Source organism: Zingiber officinale, chromosome 4B (assembly GCF_018446385.1).
Source record: "Zingiber officinale cultivar Zhangliang chromosome 4B, Zo_v1.1, whole genome shotgun sequence".
NCBI classification, from domain to species: domain Eukaryota; kingdom Viridiplantae; phylum Streptophyta; class Magnoliopsida; order Zingiberales; family Zingiberaceae; genus Zingiber; species Zingiber officinale.
Window position 1 is genome coordinate 136,022,042 of NC_055993.1, and position 16,561 is coordinate 136,038,602.

General features: G+C 38.4%; 1 protein-coding gene across 5 annotated transcripts in view; it reads left to right on the forward strand.

The window, feature by feature from the left end:
- LOC121976919 (sodium/hydrogen exchanger 8-like) overlaps positions 1 to 16,561 on the forward strand; it is a 106,297-nt gene that overhangs the window by 46,264 nt on the left and 43,472 nt on the right. For all 5 annotated transcript variants that reach the window (XM_042529333.1, XM_042529334.1, XM_042529332.1 and 2 more), the window contains 5 exons: positions 1,062 to 1,114; positions 1,194 to 1,259; positions 1,454 to 1,498; positions 2,352 to 2,407; positions 7,464 to 7,648. In XM_042529333.1, the coding sequence (XP_042385267.1) occupies positions 1,062 to 1,114; positions 1,194 to 1,259; positions 1,454 to 1,498; positions 2,352 to 2,407; positions 7,464 to 7,648 (405 nt within the window). The remainder of the gene's footprint in view (positions 1 to 1,061; positions 1,115 to 1,193; positions 1,260 to 1,453; positions 1,499 to 2,351; positions 2,408 to 7,463; positions 7,649 to 16,561) is intronic.

The following is a 16,561-nucleotide window of genomic DNA, read 5'->3' on the forward strand; positions in this document are numbered from 1 at the left end:
GTCGAACTTGCTCGGCCTTACTGCCACGTCAACCTCTCTCTGTCTGCCAGTCGACCGTTCTATCCACCCGATCGTATTGCTCGGTCGGCCTATCTAATTTGCTCGAGCAGACTCTGTGATCTGTTGGTGACTCACACTGTTCTCTCGACCGCTAGGCCTGCTCGAGCTGCTTTGCTCGGCCAGCCACTCGCTCGGTCTGCACCGAAAGCTGTTGCTCCGCTGATCTGCCAGCTCGGCGACTCACTCCGCTCTGTTGCTTGGCATATCTGCCTGCTTGGCAACACAGATCTGCTGCTTGGCCGATCTGCTGCTTGGCCGATCTGTCCGCTCGGCAATACAGACTTGCTGCTTAGTCTGCCCGCTCGGCAACAGAGACCTGCTGCTCGGTTGATCTGCCTGCTCGGCGACTTAGTCCGTTCTTCGGCACGTAGCAGAAACCAACCCCTGCTGGCAGTCTGAGATTATCCACTCAGGTCATTTAGACTGTAAGTTGAATTTAATTCAGTGTAGTTTAAATTCAACTAATACCCCGTAAATCTCCGGCAACAGATTGTTTCTTGCAACATTCTTAACATATTTTTTCCTAGCATTTTGATCTCAGGCATCATAATCCCTGAGCTCTACACAAATTGCAATTTACTAGATCTTGGAACCCATTTTTCCTCTTTTGAAAACTGATAAAGCTAACTTAACTTACATCATTATAACTACATTGGAAAGACTAGATCTAAATGTAAAGCAAATAAATCATTTAATTATTGGAATGAAAAATGTGTTAAATTCATATTTTTTTTATCTGATTTCATTTGTATGGAATGAGTGAAACTGGAAATACCAATGTTTTATGTGTCACATTTTCAAAATGACTATAAAAGGAGTCTTTTGATGGGTGCAACTGCAATATATTGAATCATTTTCATTGTTTTTTCATGAATTTCTTAGAGTTAAAGAAATTTGTCACTGTATATGCAAGTTCATTTGCCAACAAGGTAGTGTATTTTCTTTTTTGCATTAAAACCAGCTTATTTTCTTGTTATTCATCATGGTGATTCTTTTCACAGGCTCAAGATGGGGCAAATATTTCAGGTGTCCTAGCTGTGATGACTTTAGGAATGTAAGTGCACTTTCTTGCAATGATGCTTGCAATTGTTTAGTTTGCCATTTTCTTCATATAAGTTCACTTGAATTGGCAGGTTTTTTGCAGCTTTTGCTAGAACAGCATTTAAGAGCGATAGTCAAAGAAGTTTGCATCATTTTTGGTATGGCTGCTATAGGCCCTGATAAAGTATATTCTGGAGATTGGCTGCATTTCTTGGTCATGTTTGCTTTTACAATAACACTTAAGCATGTAAACTTTTAGACAATATCGAATTACACTCGCTTTTATTGCGTTCATTGATGTGGTCAATGTACTTCTGTCATGAGAAAAAACTAACTTTTAATTCTTTTTCAGGGAAATGGTCACTTACATTGCAAACACATTAATATTCATCTTAAGGTATAACTAGTTCATTCTATGTTTTATTTTCATAGGCTCATCAAAGTTTACCATGTTCATTGATAGAAGAGTTTTTGCATTTATATTGTATGTTTTTTTCTTTTCCCCTGTTTCTGGTTATCCTACTTAGTTACAGAAACAGATTCTTGACATTACTAAGGTATGACTAAGTTAGCTTTCCTTAGACCTTCTATTGTTGCATTGGTTAGCGCCTCATGGAACAAACAGTCTCTTTCTTTCTCCTCCTTTTTGTCTACATTCTTATTTGCTTAATTTCATGGTTCGTACTTTTCTTATTTGTATAGGATGGAGATAGAAAAATTATTATTCTATTTTAAAGAGAAGCATTAGATCGTATTTATAGGACTCAACATAACATCTTGTATTGAAATATTTAAATCAAAGGCAAAGCTAGCAAGGATGCTGAAGGTCTTGCAAGTCTCACTATGAACATTTAGATGATAAATAAAATAATCTTATACTTTGTTTTGTAATAGGTTTATGAAATTAAATTTTTAATTATTTTTCTTAATCTTGAAATATGATATTGCTTGTTTGGACTATTGATCTGGTACAGGGGATATTGCTGTTATGCTACTACCAGACTACCATATAACACAATGATAAGGCCATAAATATGTTCAGGATATCTCCCATTTTGTATTGTTGATATTATTTATTTATTTATTGTTTTTTCTTATGAAATTTCGAAGTCTTGTTAATGATCTTCTGGAAAAAGAGTGGTAGTGAGCAATTTTTATTTTGAACATCTCTTTTTCTGTGCTATTAGTAATCTTCAATTGCTGTTGCTTTCTTGTCATGATTAAACTCTTACCATTTTCTTTTGCTTCAGTGGAGTGGTTATTGCTGATGCTATATTCCACAATGAAAGCCATTTTGAAAGGCATGGTAAGTAATGTTTTCCCTATTAGTGTGATTGTTACAAATTTCTTTAAATGTTCCCTCAATGAAAAATTTATTAGGGACAGCTCAATTGTCATTCACCAGGAAATATAAAACTTGCACAATATATAGGACTTTGAACTTTTCTGATCTCACCTGTTTAACAATATTGATATGTGCACCTTTTAATTTTTTTTTTATTTCCACTCTTTTAGCTAAAGCGATTTTAATTCACATTAGAAGGCATTATGAAGCTTCTACCTTTGAAGGTACTTTGTGACCTTGTTTGAGTTGTCAACGAAGTTAGGAAAGCTTTGGGTTGAGATTTTCTTTGGTTTATCTACTTTACATTTTGGTGTGTTGGGAAAACGGTCTCGAAGTTTAATAATTTGTATATAGCTTACCTTATTTAGAAAAGGCATTTCAAAACTTTAATAAAGATAATGGTCAAGAAAGAAAAGGAGAAAGATGCTCTAGCTTACCGTGCCTTGCTTGGGGCCTTGAGCACCAATTTGTGTGGTAAAAGCACTAAAGTTGTGGCATTATGGTTTGAGAAGAGTTGTCATGTGAATGATGTCTGATGCGGTGATAAAAGGGGGCCCACCAAGTGCGGGTCAAGGGCGGAGATAGCAATCAACATGGAGATCAAAGTCAGGGCGGTCAAAGCTAGAGAACCAGGCTCGCCAAAGGTGGGCCGAGCGGACGTCTATTGCAGTTGCCGATCAGGCATGAAGTGTCCGATCGGCAAGTGGCTTGTCCGAGCGGAATGCCCGGATAGCCAAGAGCACTACGGGCAGAGCATCAGATGCTCATTACAAAGTAGAGGAACGCTAAGGCAACCAGAGCGCTGGTTCGGTTGGGCGGAAACAATCAACTGGGCTAAAGGATTATGGAGAAGATCGGCTGAGGTCGACTGGGTGGGGATCCTCGGCCGAGCGGCTCCCTCGCTCGGCCAAACAGTGGGATCCCTTTTATATCTCTTAATATCCCTTTGGGAGATAGTGTCGTTGACAGCGAAGCATGATCAACAGGCGGATCGTACGACAGAAGCTTCTACTGTCGCATCAGGATCAGAGACACTTTCCTGACAGGTCCTTTCATAGGATGTTTAGGGAAACATGGCTACGCCTTGAGTCGCGTGCACGTCACCCACTGGGACGCTATATAAAGGGGGTCCATGCACTGGCGGAGGTACGCGTTATTTACTATTCACGCATGTGCTTACTGTTGCTTCTCTTTCTTCTATTTTTCTGGTGACTGACTTGAGCGTTGGAGGGTCGACGCCGGGGACCCCTTCCTGGCTCGGCACTGACGTCAACCTAGAAGTCACATCCCCCGCCAGTCTTCTTTATGATTTTCGGACAGGATCAATGTCATAGCCTTTGTCTTCCAAGGAAATATGCTCTAATGTCGAGTGTTTAAATGTTTGTCTGGTTAAAATGACATCATTTATTGGAAAAGTGTAAATCCATAGAATTTTACTAAAGTTGTTGATACCTCAAAATGGTTAGCTAAGGATTCTGTTTTCTTGACAGATTCCTCGTGTTTTTAGCCTCGGATGAATTTGATTTCCACTCCAAAAGACGACACGTATTTGTAAAATGCCTTCCAGAATTTTCATTATTATCAAAATGCTGATAGGGTTTACCCTTTACTTGCCAAATGTCTTCAAAATTTCATTATTGTCAAAATGCCCCTGTAACCTGTCTTTGTTTGCATAATGCCCCTAAGTTTTTAACTCTCTAGTCAGCATTTTAACAGTGAAACTTGAGGGAATATTTTGCAAAAAGAAATACTCTTTTGGGGTGAAAGTGAAAATTACCATGGTGGATTTTACATGAAAACTTCCAGGTACTGTCAGTCAGTATAAGTAGACTGCAGTAGCTCTATTTCAATATAATCTTGGAACATTGGACATTGGTTTTTCCCTTGAGGTTGTATCTTCTTAGGAAGACTTTGATTTCAACTATGTGCATACAAAAAACCTAATACAATGGGTATTCATTCTGACCCAATGAAATCAGACCCAAAACTTGGATTCTTTTGGTCTTCTTTAGGCGACTATAAACCATGATTGACTGTTTTATCGATCTTTCATTTTCCTTGCACACCAACCTTGTACGCACTTGCTCACCTACCTCTACTCATGTGCTATTGATTGTGCCAAGAACATTTCTCGCCTGCAAAAGCAATCTGGTGGTCTGTTTTACTGGCCAAAACATGTATATATCTGCCTGGTCCAGTGTACTTGTTTAATTCGAAATAGCAATTAATCTAACTTGACCTATGTTTATTACATATATAATATACAATTTGTTAGCTAAGTTATTGTATCGAATTCTTACTTGTTTAATTATAACATCAATAATAGTAATGAAAGAGTGTTACTAAATTTGACAATAATTTTGGACTTAGATATTGCATATTTCAATCATATTGACCCTTATTTTCAACCATGTTCACATAATAAATCTATGCTTGTCGACTCATTCTATGGTCCAGTTAGAATGCTAATACTATATGTCTAGTACAATAAAATATCATCGATGGAACCAACAATTTGTTAGTGTAGTTTTTAAAAGATGGAATGTAGGAAACTTAAAGATAGTTCTAAAATAGATCACTTAAATTTTAAATAGTCAAAGTTTCAAAAAGTGTGTGCTAGTGGTTTGTGCCTTGTGGTCCACCCAGATGTGATAGTGCATATACAGTATTTTGGAAACATATGTGGGTAGTATTAAAAAATGGTTATATTGATTAAAAGGATTGCGTATTATACAGCGAAGAATATCAGTGAGGATACTTCCACATTGAAAAAAAATTAATCAAACAATGTGAGACACATGAACATGAAGTATAACAATCAATAATAAAATACAATGCAGAATAGATGAAATATAAGATATACATTAATAACATTTGAAGAATTAAAAATTAAATGTTACAAAACATCAAATATGGTAGCTTAGGATTGTAAGCCATTTTTGGTTCAATTTAAAGTAGTTCAAATGAATTAAAAAAATCAACTGCATGTGCAAGACGAAGGGGAGCCTTGGCGCAACGGTAAAGTTGTTGTTTTGTGACCAAAAGGTCCCGGTTCAAATCCTGGAAACAGCCTATTGCAAAAAGCAGGGTAAGGCTGCGTATAATGGATCCTTCCCCGAGACCCCACATAGAGGGAGCTTCGTGCACGAGCTGCCTTTTTTTTTTTAATTGCATGTGCAAGACCTTATATCTACAGCTGCTAAGCAACTCCCTTTCAAATATTTCTAGGTAATCCATGAATTGTAGGATCGAATTTGACGCTAGAGGGGAGAGTGAATAGCGTTATGAATTTACGAACTAAAATAACTTAAAAAATAATCATAGTGGAAATAATTTAACTAGCATAAATTTGATAATGTAAGACAAGATAATATAAATAGGCAAGACTAGTTTATAAATTGACACGCAAGACAATTAAAATAAAGTAAGGTGGAGAAACCTTATAGAAAAAATATCTAAAAATTAAGCATAATTTAAAAATAGATATGACAACACAAGAAGAATAAAAGGATTACGTTAGGTGTTGCCAATCAGAATTGAAGCGCGAGATTGCAACATGTTGCAGCATAGAAATCTTGAGAGCACTAGAGCACGAGAATGAATTAGAGATTGAGTAAATTAGTGACTTGCAGGCTTTGCCTCGAGGCTCTTTATATAGCCCTCTTTTGTTGCTAACGTGACTCCCCAGTATCCTAAATCTTACTTCCTGCTGACGTGATTGCAACTTTTATCCGTTAGATAATGTTAATTGTGTTCTCCGGTGAAGCCCTTCGGTCGCCTAGAGAGGGGTCAAACTTGATCTTGACCCGACTCGCTCAAATCGTTGATAACATTATCTCTTAGTCGCCTGAAAGTTGCTCCTATCACCCGTATGCTTCGGTCGCCCTGACCCTGGTACGGTGCTTGGACTCTCCGATTTCCATTGTTGAGAGTTATCACTAGCCTTCTCGTTTGGAACCGTCCAACTTTGCTTTCCTACAATGGTTACACATAATGAGTATTATAGAAAATGAAAAGTTTTTCGTACTTACTTTGGGTCTAGATGTTTAGCCCCCAGCTAACTCATCTAGATTGAGTTGCCAAGCTACAACTCCCAGCTGATTCCACTTGGACTTGTCTACCAAGTTTCAGGTCCCAGCTTACTTTGGTCTTATCTACCAAGCTTCAGCTCCCAACTTACTCCACCTAGTCTTGTCTGCCAAGCTTCAACTTATAGCTTACTCCACTTGGACTTGTCTACCAAACCTTCAGCTTTCAGCTCATTCCACTTGGACTTGATTCACTTAATTTTCCAACTAGGACTTTCTTGCTTGGTTTCCAACCAAGACTTAGCTCCTGCCTAGACTCCAGATGCCTAGTTCCAAACTAGAACTTCACCATTTGTCAAGTAACTTACTCATGCACACTTGACACAACTTGTTAGATTTCAATAAACCTAACTTTAACTTTAGTCATACATCAAAATCTGGGTTCAATGTTGTGCTCCCAACACCAACATGAATTACATGGAATAATTTGCTAGCATTTTGCACATAATTCTTATTGTTACCATTTAATTTTGATGATTTTTTATATAAACATCACGAAATGTTTCTTTTAACTTAGTTGTCTCACAGGAGCAGGAAGCTGTCTCCTGGCTGTTACCTAAAATAAATGCTTGATGCTTTGGAATGAATAATCACTATATTTATGCATATTTTACCATTCTAATCATGCTAGTACCTGAATCTCTTATACCGTTAAATAGGACTGAACATCAGTTGGCATTAAAAGAATAGTTCATGCTCATAACTTATGTCTTGTTTTTCTTCTCTTCTTAGTTCCCCTAAGCCTCCTTCGGTATTATAATACCGGCGATAATCTAATTAAGGAAATGTGAAGGATTAAGATATTGTTGGAATATATTTGGTAGGATTGGCCTCAAACTGTAATAGTAGTTGTATAATGATAGAACATTTGTCAAGTTGGATATAGAAACACTAATTTTACTGTCTTGCTGTTGATATATTTTAACCAGGGAGTTCGTGGGGCTATGTAATGTTGCTCTATGTTTATCTTCAACTCTCGCGGATCATTGTTGTGGGGTGTTTGTATCCCTTTTTACAATACTTTGGCTATGGTATTACATGGAAAGAGTCCATAATTCTTATCTGGTCAGGATTGAGAGGGACTGTTGCATTGGCTTTGTCACTTTCTGTTAAAGTAAGTAGGTCCCTCTAAATGTTATTCATCTACAAGTTTTATTTACAGTCCTCTATGCAATATAACTACTGAACTTTCTTCTGAAACTACTACTCATATTAGAAGTCACTTTAAGCACTTTTCATAACTTTGCTATAACTGAAATTGTACTAGTTAAGTTGCCTTTCTTTTCAATCTTATTTATCAATTTGACAACAGAATGGTCTTGGGCCTTTGAATGGTATATATGACTGCATTTTTTTCTGACAATTGATAAATTCATGATTCAAGTATCAGGTAATATGGCCAAACGACAATGAACTAGAATGACCTGCCCAAATTAGCTTGAGGACAGGCCTGATTGAGAGTTCTTCACTGGTTCAGCTCATCTGAAGTGTCTGTAGTTTTTCCAAGTCGCCTTAATTTGATCAAAGGGACCACAATTAAATAGAATATACCTTGATCAAGTAGCCCACGGTCTGTTTGAGGCACTACTATGCCCCATGCAATCACCCAGGGTTCTTATTGATCCAAAGACGGATTGATTGTGAGAAAGCAAAATTCTAAGGAATGACCGAGCCAGAGTCAAAGATCTAAAGCTCTAGTCTCCATAAATATCATTATTGCTACCCTTTTCACTATAGCATCAGATCCTCTTTTATAGGCCTCACGTTCAGCTCCAAGCCTCCAAGTCATTACTAGAGGTGTCACGTGGCTCAACATGTGGTGCTTCTATAACAATCCTATCATCTAATGAACTCTCCCTCTTGTCCATTGATTACCGCTTTATGTGCCAACTTGTAGTTGCCCTTGCTTTCTTCCTTAGGTCGAGCCTTTCTTCCCTTGTGTGTGCGCCTAATTTTCCATGTGTATTCCTGCTGGTAAATAATCTTATGAAAATTATACACACATCAATTACTCTCCCTACTATATATTTTACTCGATACATAATATTACCCCTGTACTTCTACTAACTACCCCACTTTGAAGAATCAGCCTATTAATCCTCTATCTTATTTCCATAGTAAACCCTTGCATGCCTATAAATCAAAGATTTATGAGTAATTTATTTTACCTTTCATCCTGTTATCTTTCTCTTTCATCGTCTCTTCTGGTTGTATCTTCTTTCTCCAATTTTCATCTTGCTTCTTAAATTTTACTTTTTTGTGTCTTCATAAGTTTGGTAATCACTTCTGTTAGCCTTGAACCATCCACTGGATAACATGGGAACTCTCCCTGCCCTACTGACACTCAATGCTCAAGTTGTCACTGACCTTGATTACTTCAGTTAAGGCAAACCTTTTTCAAACCACTTTGTTCAAAGGGCTACCAAATCTTTTCTATTCCACCCAAAGTGGAAATATACTACACCTGAAGTGCCTTTCAGTCCTAATTTACTTTGAACAAAGGGATATCTCCAAGCAAATTTCTTCCCTTTTATTGTCACGCCCCGGAGGAGTCCCTGTCCGAAGAAATTTCGGCAGCATCTCTCTTGTACGGCGGACAATCTGAAACTTTCTACATCTCCCTATACCTCAGCCACATGCGGCTGGAATAATAACAGAAAATTAAATACAACACACAGACATTCCACGCAGTTTAATAAGCAATGATAAGAAGACTCAAAATCCACCCTACTCAACTACACTCATAAAACACAAATCCGACGATAAGATCAATTTACCTCTTCTGCCGTCTAGGCAGGCATGTAGTAAAAGCAAAACCAAACCAAATCCATCGACATTACAAAATCCATATCATATCCATACCATTAAACAAAACAAATTTAGCATAGTCTATGTAAGAAAACCAAAAGACCAATAATATCTTCGAGGTCTGCAGGGACTAGCAACTGGAACTCTCTCTCCTGACAGCATCAACCTGAAAAATAATAACAGTGGAGGCGGGGTGAGTCCAACGCTCAGCAGGTACAACTGATATGCAAAGTAGGGAAATAACATCTAGCACTAATCATGCGTACAGTCTCTTGATATAAAAGGATGGAATGCAACTGAAGTAAACAGGAGAGAAACTGTACTAACCAGGACCTGGTTATAAGGACAAACAGTCCGAGTGGTATAGAAATCCTGTATGCATGTCAAACACAGGTATCCAAACAATATGCAACATATAAATGCAGCAAACACAAACACAAGCAATAAATGCATCATGCATATGATGCCAATGATGTGTCCTGGTCACCCCTGACGCCAGTCGATCATCTCACACAATAGTGAGGCCGAGTGGGTAGGGCTGTGACAACCGTGCACTCTGTCGTCACTACTCCTGATGAGTGACCGAGTGGACGGGATGCTGTCGGAGTACACCTATCCTCCTACCCCAAATCATAAATGGGGGAGCGCAATGCTCTCAACTCCCGGTACACGATGACAGGGAGGAATCTCTGCTGGCTAACACGTTGTGTCACACTACCCATGAGCAGACCAACGGAGCCAAACAAAGTCCCTGCTGCAACACACTCTGCCTGAATCGACCACTAACCCATGAGTGGTGGTGTGTGCAGATCCATGTAACTGGCGATGTGCTCAATAATAATGGAGCGGAGTATCGCACAGCATGCAATCATGCAAATGGTGCATGTCACTAACCACAAAATATCCTGAGCTAATCCATATGTATATAAAAGTGCACCATAGGTCAACGAATCAAATCAAAGGTACATTGAAGGTATAAAATCTAGGTCCTGAACATGGTGAAGCATGGTATATCACTACCCCTATAAACATGTATCAACAGGTAAAGTATACATGAGATGCAAACCAAGCAATCAATCAAGCATGTAACAAGTATTGGGTAGTGATTAACCGAAACAAATAAGAGAACATAATTGTTGCTACTTCTTAAATTCACTACTATGCATATCAAAGACATAAAGTCAAAAGTACCCGCCTCCAATCGAAAAGTCCAATCTGATCCGAATACGACGTCGAGATACTCGTCTCGCGTCAAAGTCCTGTGTCACCAATACAATTATATTTTATTTAACTAACTCAAATGTATAGCTAAATAAAATCCTTAAGGCTAAATTAGGGTAAAACCCTGATCAATCTAACCATCTAGCAATCCAATTTATCTCCAATTCGATACATAAACCTAATTCATCAACATCACGTATCAAAATTACTACACATGAACCTAACTACAAAATATATCAAATTCCTACCCCTTACCTCAAATCACAGCCACTGCTTGCTGCTGAAAAAAAAAAAGGTCGTTTGCTGCTGGATTTCAAGGTAAACAACTGCTCCAATCCTGAGGAACCTACTGCCAAAATTTCTGGCCGCAGCTACCTGAAATTACTGATCCCTAAATCAAAATACTCAAAATCAGCACTTGTCGTTATCCAACAGGTCCAAATGCTACTGATTGGATCTGTACCCTAACCTCAAATCGAACGAGTACATACTACCAGTGATATAATACACAGAAACAACCAAGATAAGTTGCTCACCTCACTGCTAATCAAACGGATCAAATCTGGTTGGGCAACGGAATTGGGTAGACAATAGAGGGTCGGCTGTTGCGGCTGATCAGATGAAGCGGCGCCCAACAGAAGCAAAGCAAATCACAGTAATTTCCACAGTTGCTCAGATCAGACCGGAGAAGAAAAACAGGACACTCGACGGCAAGGTCAAGTCTAGGTTGGATCTGTAGCCGAGAAAAAGGAAAGAAGGCTCGGCAGAAATTCTGTGACCACAACTAGGGCTCACGACAGCCGGCGCAGCAGCGGCACTATGGGGCAGAGACACAAGGCTGATGATGATCCTTCCTTCCGGCGCCGATTGGACTTGGCAAGGTTAGGGCGGCGCCGTGAGATGAAGAGTATACAACTGGCGGTGCGGCTCGGGCAGGAAAGAGGAGATCGGCTGCCGGCTCTGGCGTGATAAGCTTCCTGGTGATGCCGGCGTCGGCGTCGGGCAGAAGAGAGAAGGAAGATCTAGGGCTCTCGTCGCCGGCGGCAGAGCGGGTGAGGGCGTGCGCACGAGGGAGAGGAGGAGAGGATCGGGGTGTCGGCGCCGAGAGAGAAAGATCTAGGGCTCGGTGTGTGGCCGGCGACAGGGCTTTTCCTTGGCTCTCATCGGCCGACGAGGATGGATTGGCTGAGAGGAGGAGCCGACGGTGCTCTCGTGGTGGTTAGGGCAGAAGATCGGGAGAAGAAAACTCGGCGTCGGCGCATGGGTTCGGCGGGGGGAGAAGGAAATAAGAAAAAGAAAAGAAAATGTATTTATAAATAAACATTTTCTCACTTAAATGGGTAGCCTAAACAGGCTTTCCCGGGGCTCCGTTTTTATCCCCGTTAACTTGTCCATACGAGTTCTGAAAAATTCCCAAAAAATTTTCAAAATTTTCGGAAAATTCCCTTATTATTATTCTCTATTTTTCCGGTATTTTACATTTATAGTGGACCCTCAACCAAGCATGCAAATCAAAATTACCTAGACTGCATGAATCCTTGAGGGCTATCATAAATGGGGCAAGGGTTATACCCAAAATATTTGATTATAGGCAAAGCCAAAATAACCAAAATTCAAAGTAAGTACTTTTTCTCAGAGAACTACAAACTGATAGCCCTTACCAACTTGATAGGGTTAATCATAAAGTCCAAGCTTCTAAGATTAAACTTAACTGTTCTTGATACTCCATGATTATTGATCTTCACAGAGTACTCGCTGAACCTAGAGGAAAAAAATCCTCCATGCTAGATGGGAAGTGACAAATCATGGAAGAACTTCAAGAAAGCCTGTGATTACCTATGTGGTGCTCGTCTCTTCACCAAATCATACAACAAAACCTCTTTTAAACTGGTTAGCTAATGCTCTGAGGAGGTAGAGAAATTGATTCACAAATATATGGCATTGTTGAATCGAGTGTAAGATGGTGCACATTGCTCTGATAACAATGCATTTTGTCTTGGCCCTTATTTTGTGCTGACTTAGGATAGTTCAGCTATCACAAAATGCATAAATATTTGTTATCTAAAGACTGAAGTAAAGTTGGAGATGCATCAACTAGAGCACTAGGAGTAACAAAGAGGATGATGCTAAAGTTGGAGAAACCAAGATGTATTTATAATATGTAGTTGTATCTGATTCATTTTTAATGTTATTAGTTTAAGTCCAACTCTTAGTGGTTAGCAAAGAGATTTAGGAGCATGTGGAGAAGACAACTCCAATACCAGATGTCCTGCATTGATTGAATTGTTTAATATAGGCTTGGAAAATTATAAGATTAATCTCAGTAGGATGCTTTAAGAATCAATGCCATCTAATGCACGTACTCATTTTAGTATTAGGAAGGTGCAGTCACCAGTTGAGATGCTTATTTTCTTTTATAGCTTGTTTCTCCTAAATTTTAATTCGATTGACTTATAAAAGCTATAGATTTATATTGGAGGTAAAGAACCTATGTGGGGGAAATTATATTTTGAGTTGATCTCGGAAAGCTTTGAAGCGCGTTTAATGTTGACACGGCACAATACCAAAACTCAACCATTTCAATCAGAGATTGAAACTTGGGCATGAAGCGATATTTTAAATCTTAATTGTTGCTACTTCTTATTCTTGCTTTTCTATGCCATTTTTTTTTTTTGTTTTCATGGCATCTTTCCACCATTGCCACATTAAATTTCCTCTTTCTCATTTATTATTAACACATGATGTCAAAGCTTCCATCCTACAGCTTATGCTACCAGAAAGGAGTGTTTTAAAAAAAGGTTGAATCAAAAATAAAGGAATTGGGCCATTGTAGTATTAGCCTAATGTCATCCAACCAGTTTCATTCAAATTCTTCTATAAAAATAAAGTTAATTGCAAGGTCTTATCCATCAATTTTGTGCAACTTTTAGGTTTGAAAGCTCTTAGAGGCTTGTGATATTGTTGTGTGCTTCTTATGCGAAGAACAAATAACAGCTTGAATACGAGTTAAGTCCGACCAGAGAGATGCATGTATTGACAAAGCCTTCAAATTAAGACTTTCTTGTTAGGTAAAGCCAAATTAAACATTAGTATTCAATAAGGTGCTTGTGTGTGTTCGTGCCAAGTATGTCTGCGCCAGAAATATGAGAATATAAATGTAAACAACAATGCTCACACATTCACTTTACATGTTTTAGAAACGTCGCTCCTACTCCAGCACACCAATGGAGGCTTTTGAGAATTGTTCAAGTGACCTCTTCCAGCTCAAGGCTCTCCAGGCGCTTTATAGATGTTACCCAAACGACTCTATTTGGTCCATTTCTAGTCCAGTAATCAATCAGGGAGAAGTAGTTACATGAGCAATGACTAATTGAGTAGTTGACTTGAATTTCCCTCGAATCTTGATTGGATTGACTTCTAATCAAATGTTAGCTTAAACATAAATATTTTGTTCTCAACTATAGCTCGAACATAAATATTTTGTTCACCAAACCCTCATTCAATTGACTCATAAGTAAGTTGATTGAACCTATGCTCACCTCCAATTTACTAAATCTACTTGGAGATCCCCTTACTTGATTTACCTCAATGTAAACCTATGCAAAGTCTTTGGATCAGGCTAAGCCTTTGAATTTAATCTCAAACTTGTTGCCCCTCGATCAAAGGCCTCACTTAAGCCACTGATAGTCGATTATTTAACTAAACACATCATTCCATGATAATGTGGCCCAAAGACAAAAATCCAAGATTGTATTTCACTTGTAATCTCTCATAGTTTCCTTGTCTCTATGTCTTCAATTTCATTGATGCTCTTTGTTGCCCTCAAGTTCACCTCATGTTAGATCCTCAATTCTTTAGATGCACTAAGCTTTCTAAGCTTGTTCTAACATGTCATCCGTCTTCTCTTGCCTATTGAGTATTTGTCCTGTCTATCAAGTTTACCTCTTGTTAGGTTGCCTTAGATTACACCTCAGATTAGACCCTTGGTACTTTTAATTCTTAAAGTCAAGCCAGCAACCGCTCCATGCTCCTTACCCTAAAGTCCACCCTTGCTAAGTCTTCAATCTTCGAATAAACCAAGATCTCCAAGTTTACTCCATGCCATCCTTTGTGTTGCCTCTAAGTTCACTCTGCTACGGGCCTCTGAGCCATCGAGCATAAATCATTCATACAATTCGAATGTCGAGTCAACCAAGCTTCGCAAGGTCCATCCACACTTCGTCAAATCCATGCACACTTTATGCACACATCTGAAACATAATGTAACCTAAAACTCTTTGCCAAACACATAAAAACCAATTGGTCAAATCTCATCACTTTGGAGCATCATTGCACCAACACCTTAGGCTAAAGTAAAATTTTTTTATGGTTATGGTATGATTTGTCATCCTTTAAGAATAAGTGTAATGCCCCTAGTTTTTTTTTCAATTTTTTTTAAATCATTTACCATAACTGCGGACGCCACTCGCACATATTACCATAGTGAGTTTCCAATTCAGAAATTACATAGAGGGTTCTTAAAACATAAAATAATGTAGAAATTAAACTGAAAGGTCTTTAGGCTATACCGTCATTGTTCCGAGTTGGCTCACTGGTCAACGCCTCCTGTCTCATCTGTTCCATTGTCTGAAAAAGAAAGGTTGAAGTTTGTGAGTCAAAAGACTCAGCATATTCAAAACCGTGTTCATGCAATAGTTAGCGCCTATAATCTAGTGTACTAGGGGAAAATCACATTTTATAACTTGGGACCTTCCTAGTAACATACTATGAACGAAAACATAGACAGCAACATAACCATGGAAGCATAAATGTAAGCATGGTAAATGAACAAGGCATAATGATAGACTTGATCAGGAGCATGCCCATAGGCATAAGCATAAGCATAAGCATAACATAAACATAATCCTAAACAGAAACATAAACATAAGCATAATCATGAACATAGGCATAACATGAACCTGAACATGAACCCAATCATGTACATGACATAACGTGAATATAAACGTAACATATCATGAACCTAAACATATACATAGTACGACATGAACATAAACGTAGCATATCATGAACCTAACATATTTATAGCATACATGAACATAAATATAGCATATCATGAACCTCAACATATACATAGCATAACATGAACATAAACATATCATAAAATCTTTTTAAGGCAAGTTTGGATTATTGACTAGCTATTATCATATGGTCGATTGATCAATCTTAGCTGTAAAATCATGGTACAAGGCGGCGGGACATCAACAACCATGTTTCCGTTACTGTGTCTTGGCCTATTGTTGGCGGGGTCTCTAGTAACCCTTTTGTTAGGGATGTAAATAAACGAAGCCGCTCGCGAGCTATTCGAAGCTCGATTCGATAAAAGCTCGTTTGAGCTCGTTTAATGAGGCTCGTTAAGATAAACAAACCAAGCTCACGCTTTGCAATATTCAGCTCGTTAGCTCGTGAACACGTTCGTTAAGCTCATTAAGCAATTTTTAAATAAAAAAAAAATAGTTTTGATATTGAATTTATAGATTTTACACTCTACTTATGAAAAATATAGACAAATATATTAAATTTATTTATTAGAATAAAATTATAAATTTTAATAATAATATTATAATTTTCTCTAAATATATAATTTAGTTTTTAATGAATATTTAAATTTATGATTTATATTTATTAAGCTCGTTTAGACTCGATAAAAGCTCGAATAAGCTCGTGAGTCATGAATATATTTGTTAAATAAAGCTCGAGCTCGGCTCGATTATAAACGAGCCAAGCTCAAACATTCAAGAGTTCGGCTCGGCTCGGCTCGATTACACCCCTACCTTTTGTCACTGGGTCGTAGCCTATGGAAATCTGGTGTTGGGCTCCCTCTGGGGCCTTGGCCCGTAAACGGGGTCCCTCTGGGGCCTTCTCCCCCACAGTATTCCCATAAATCAGTATCATAATCATTTCGTCACAGTCAACTTATCCGATATTGAGCTCCCTCTGG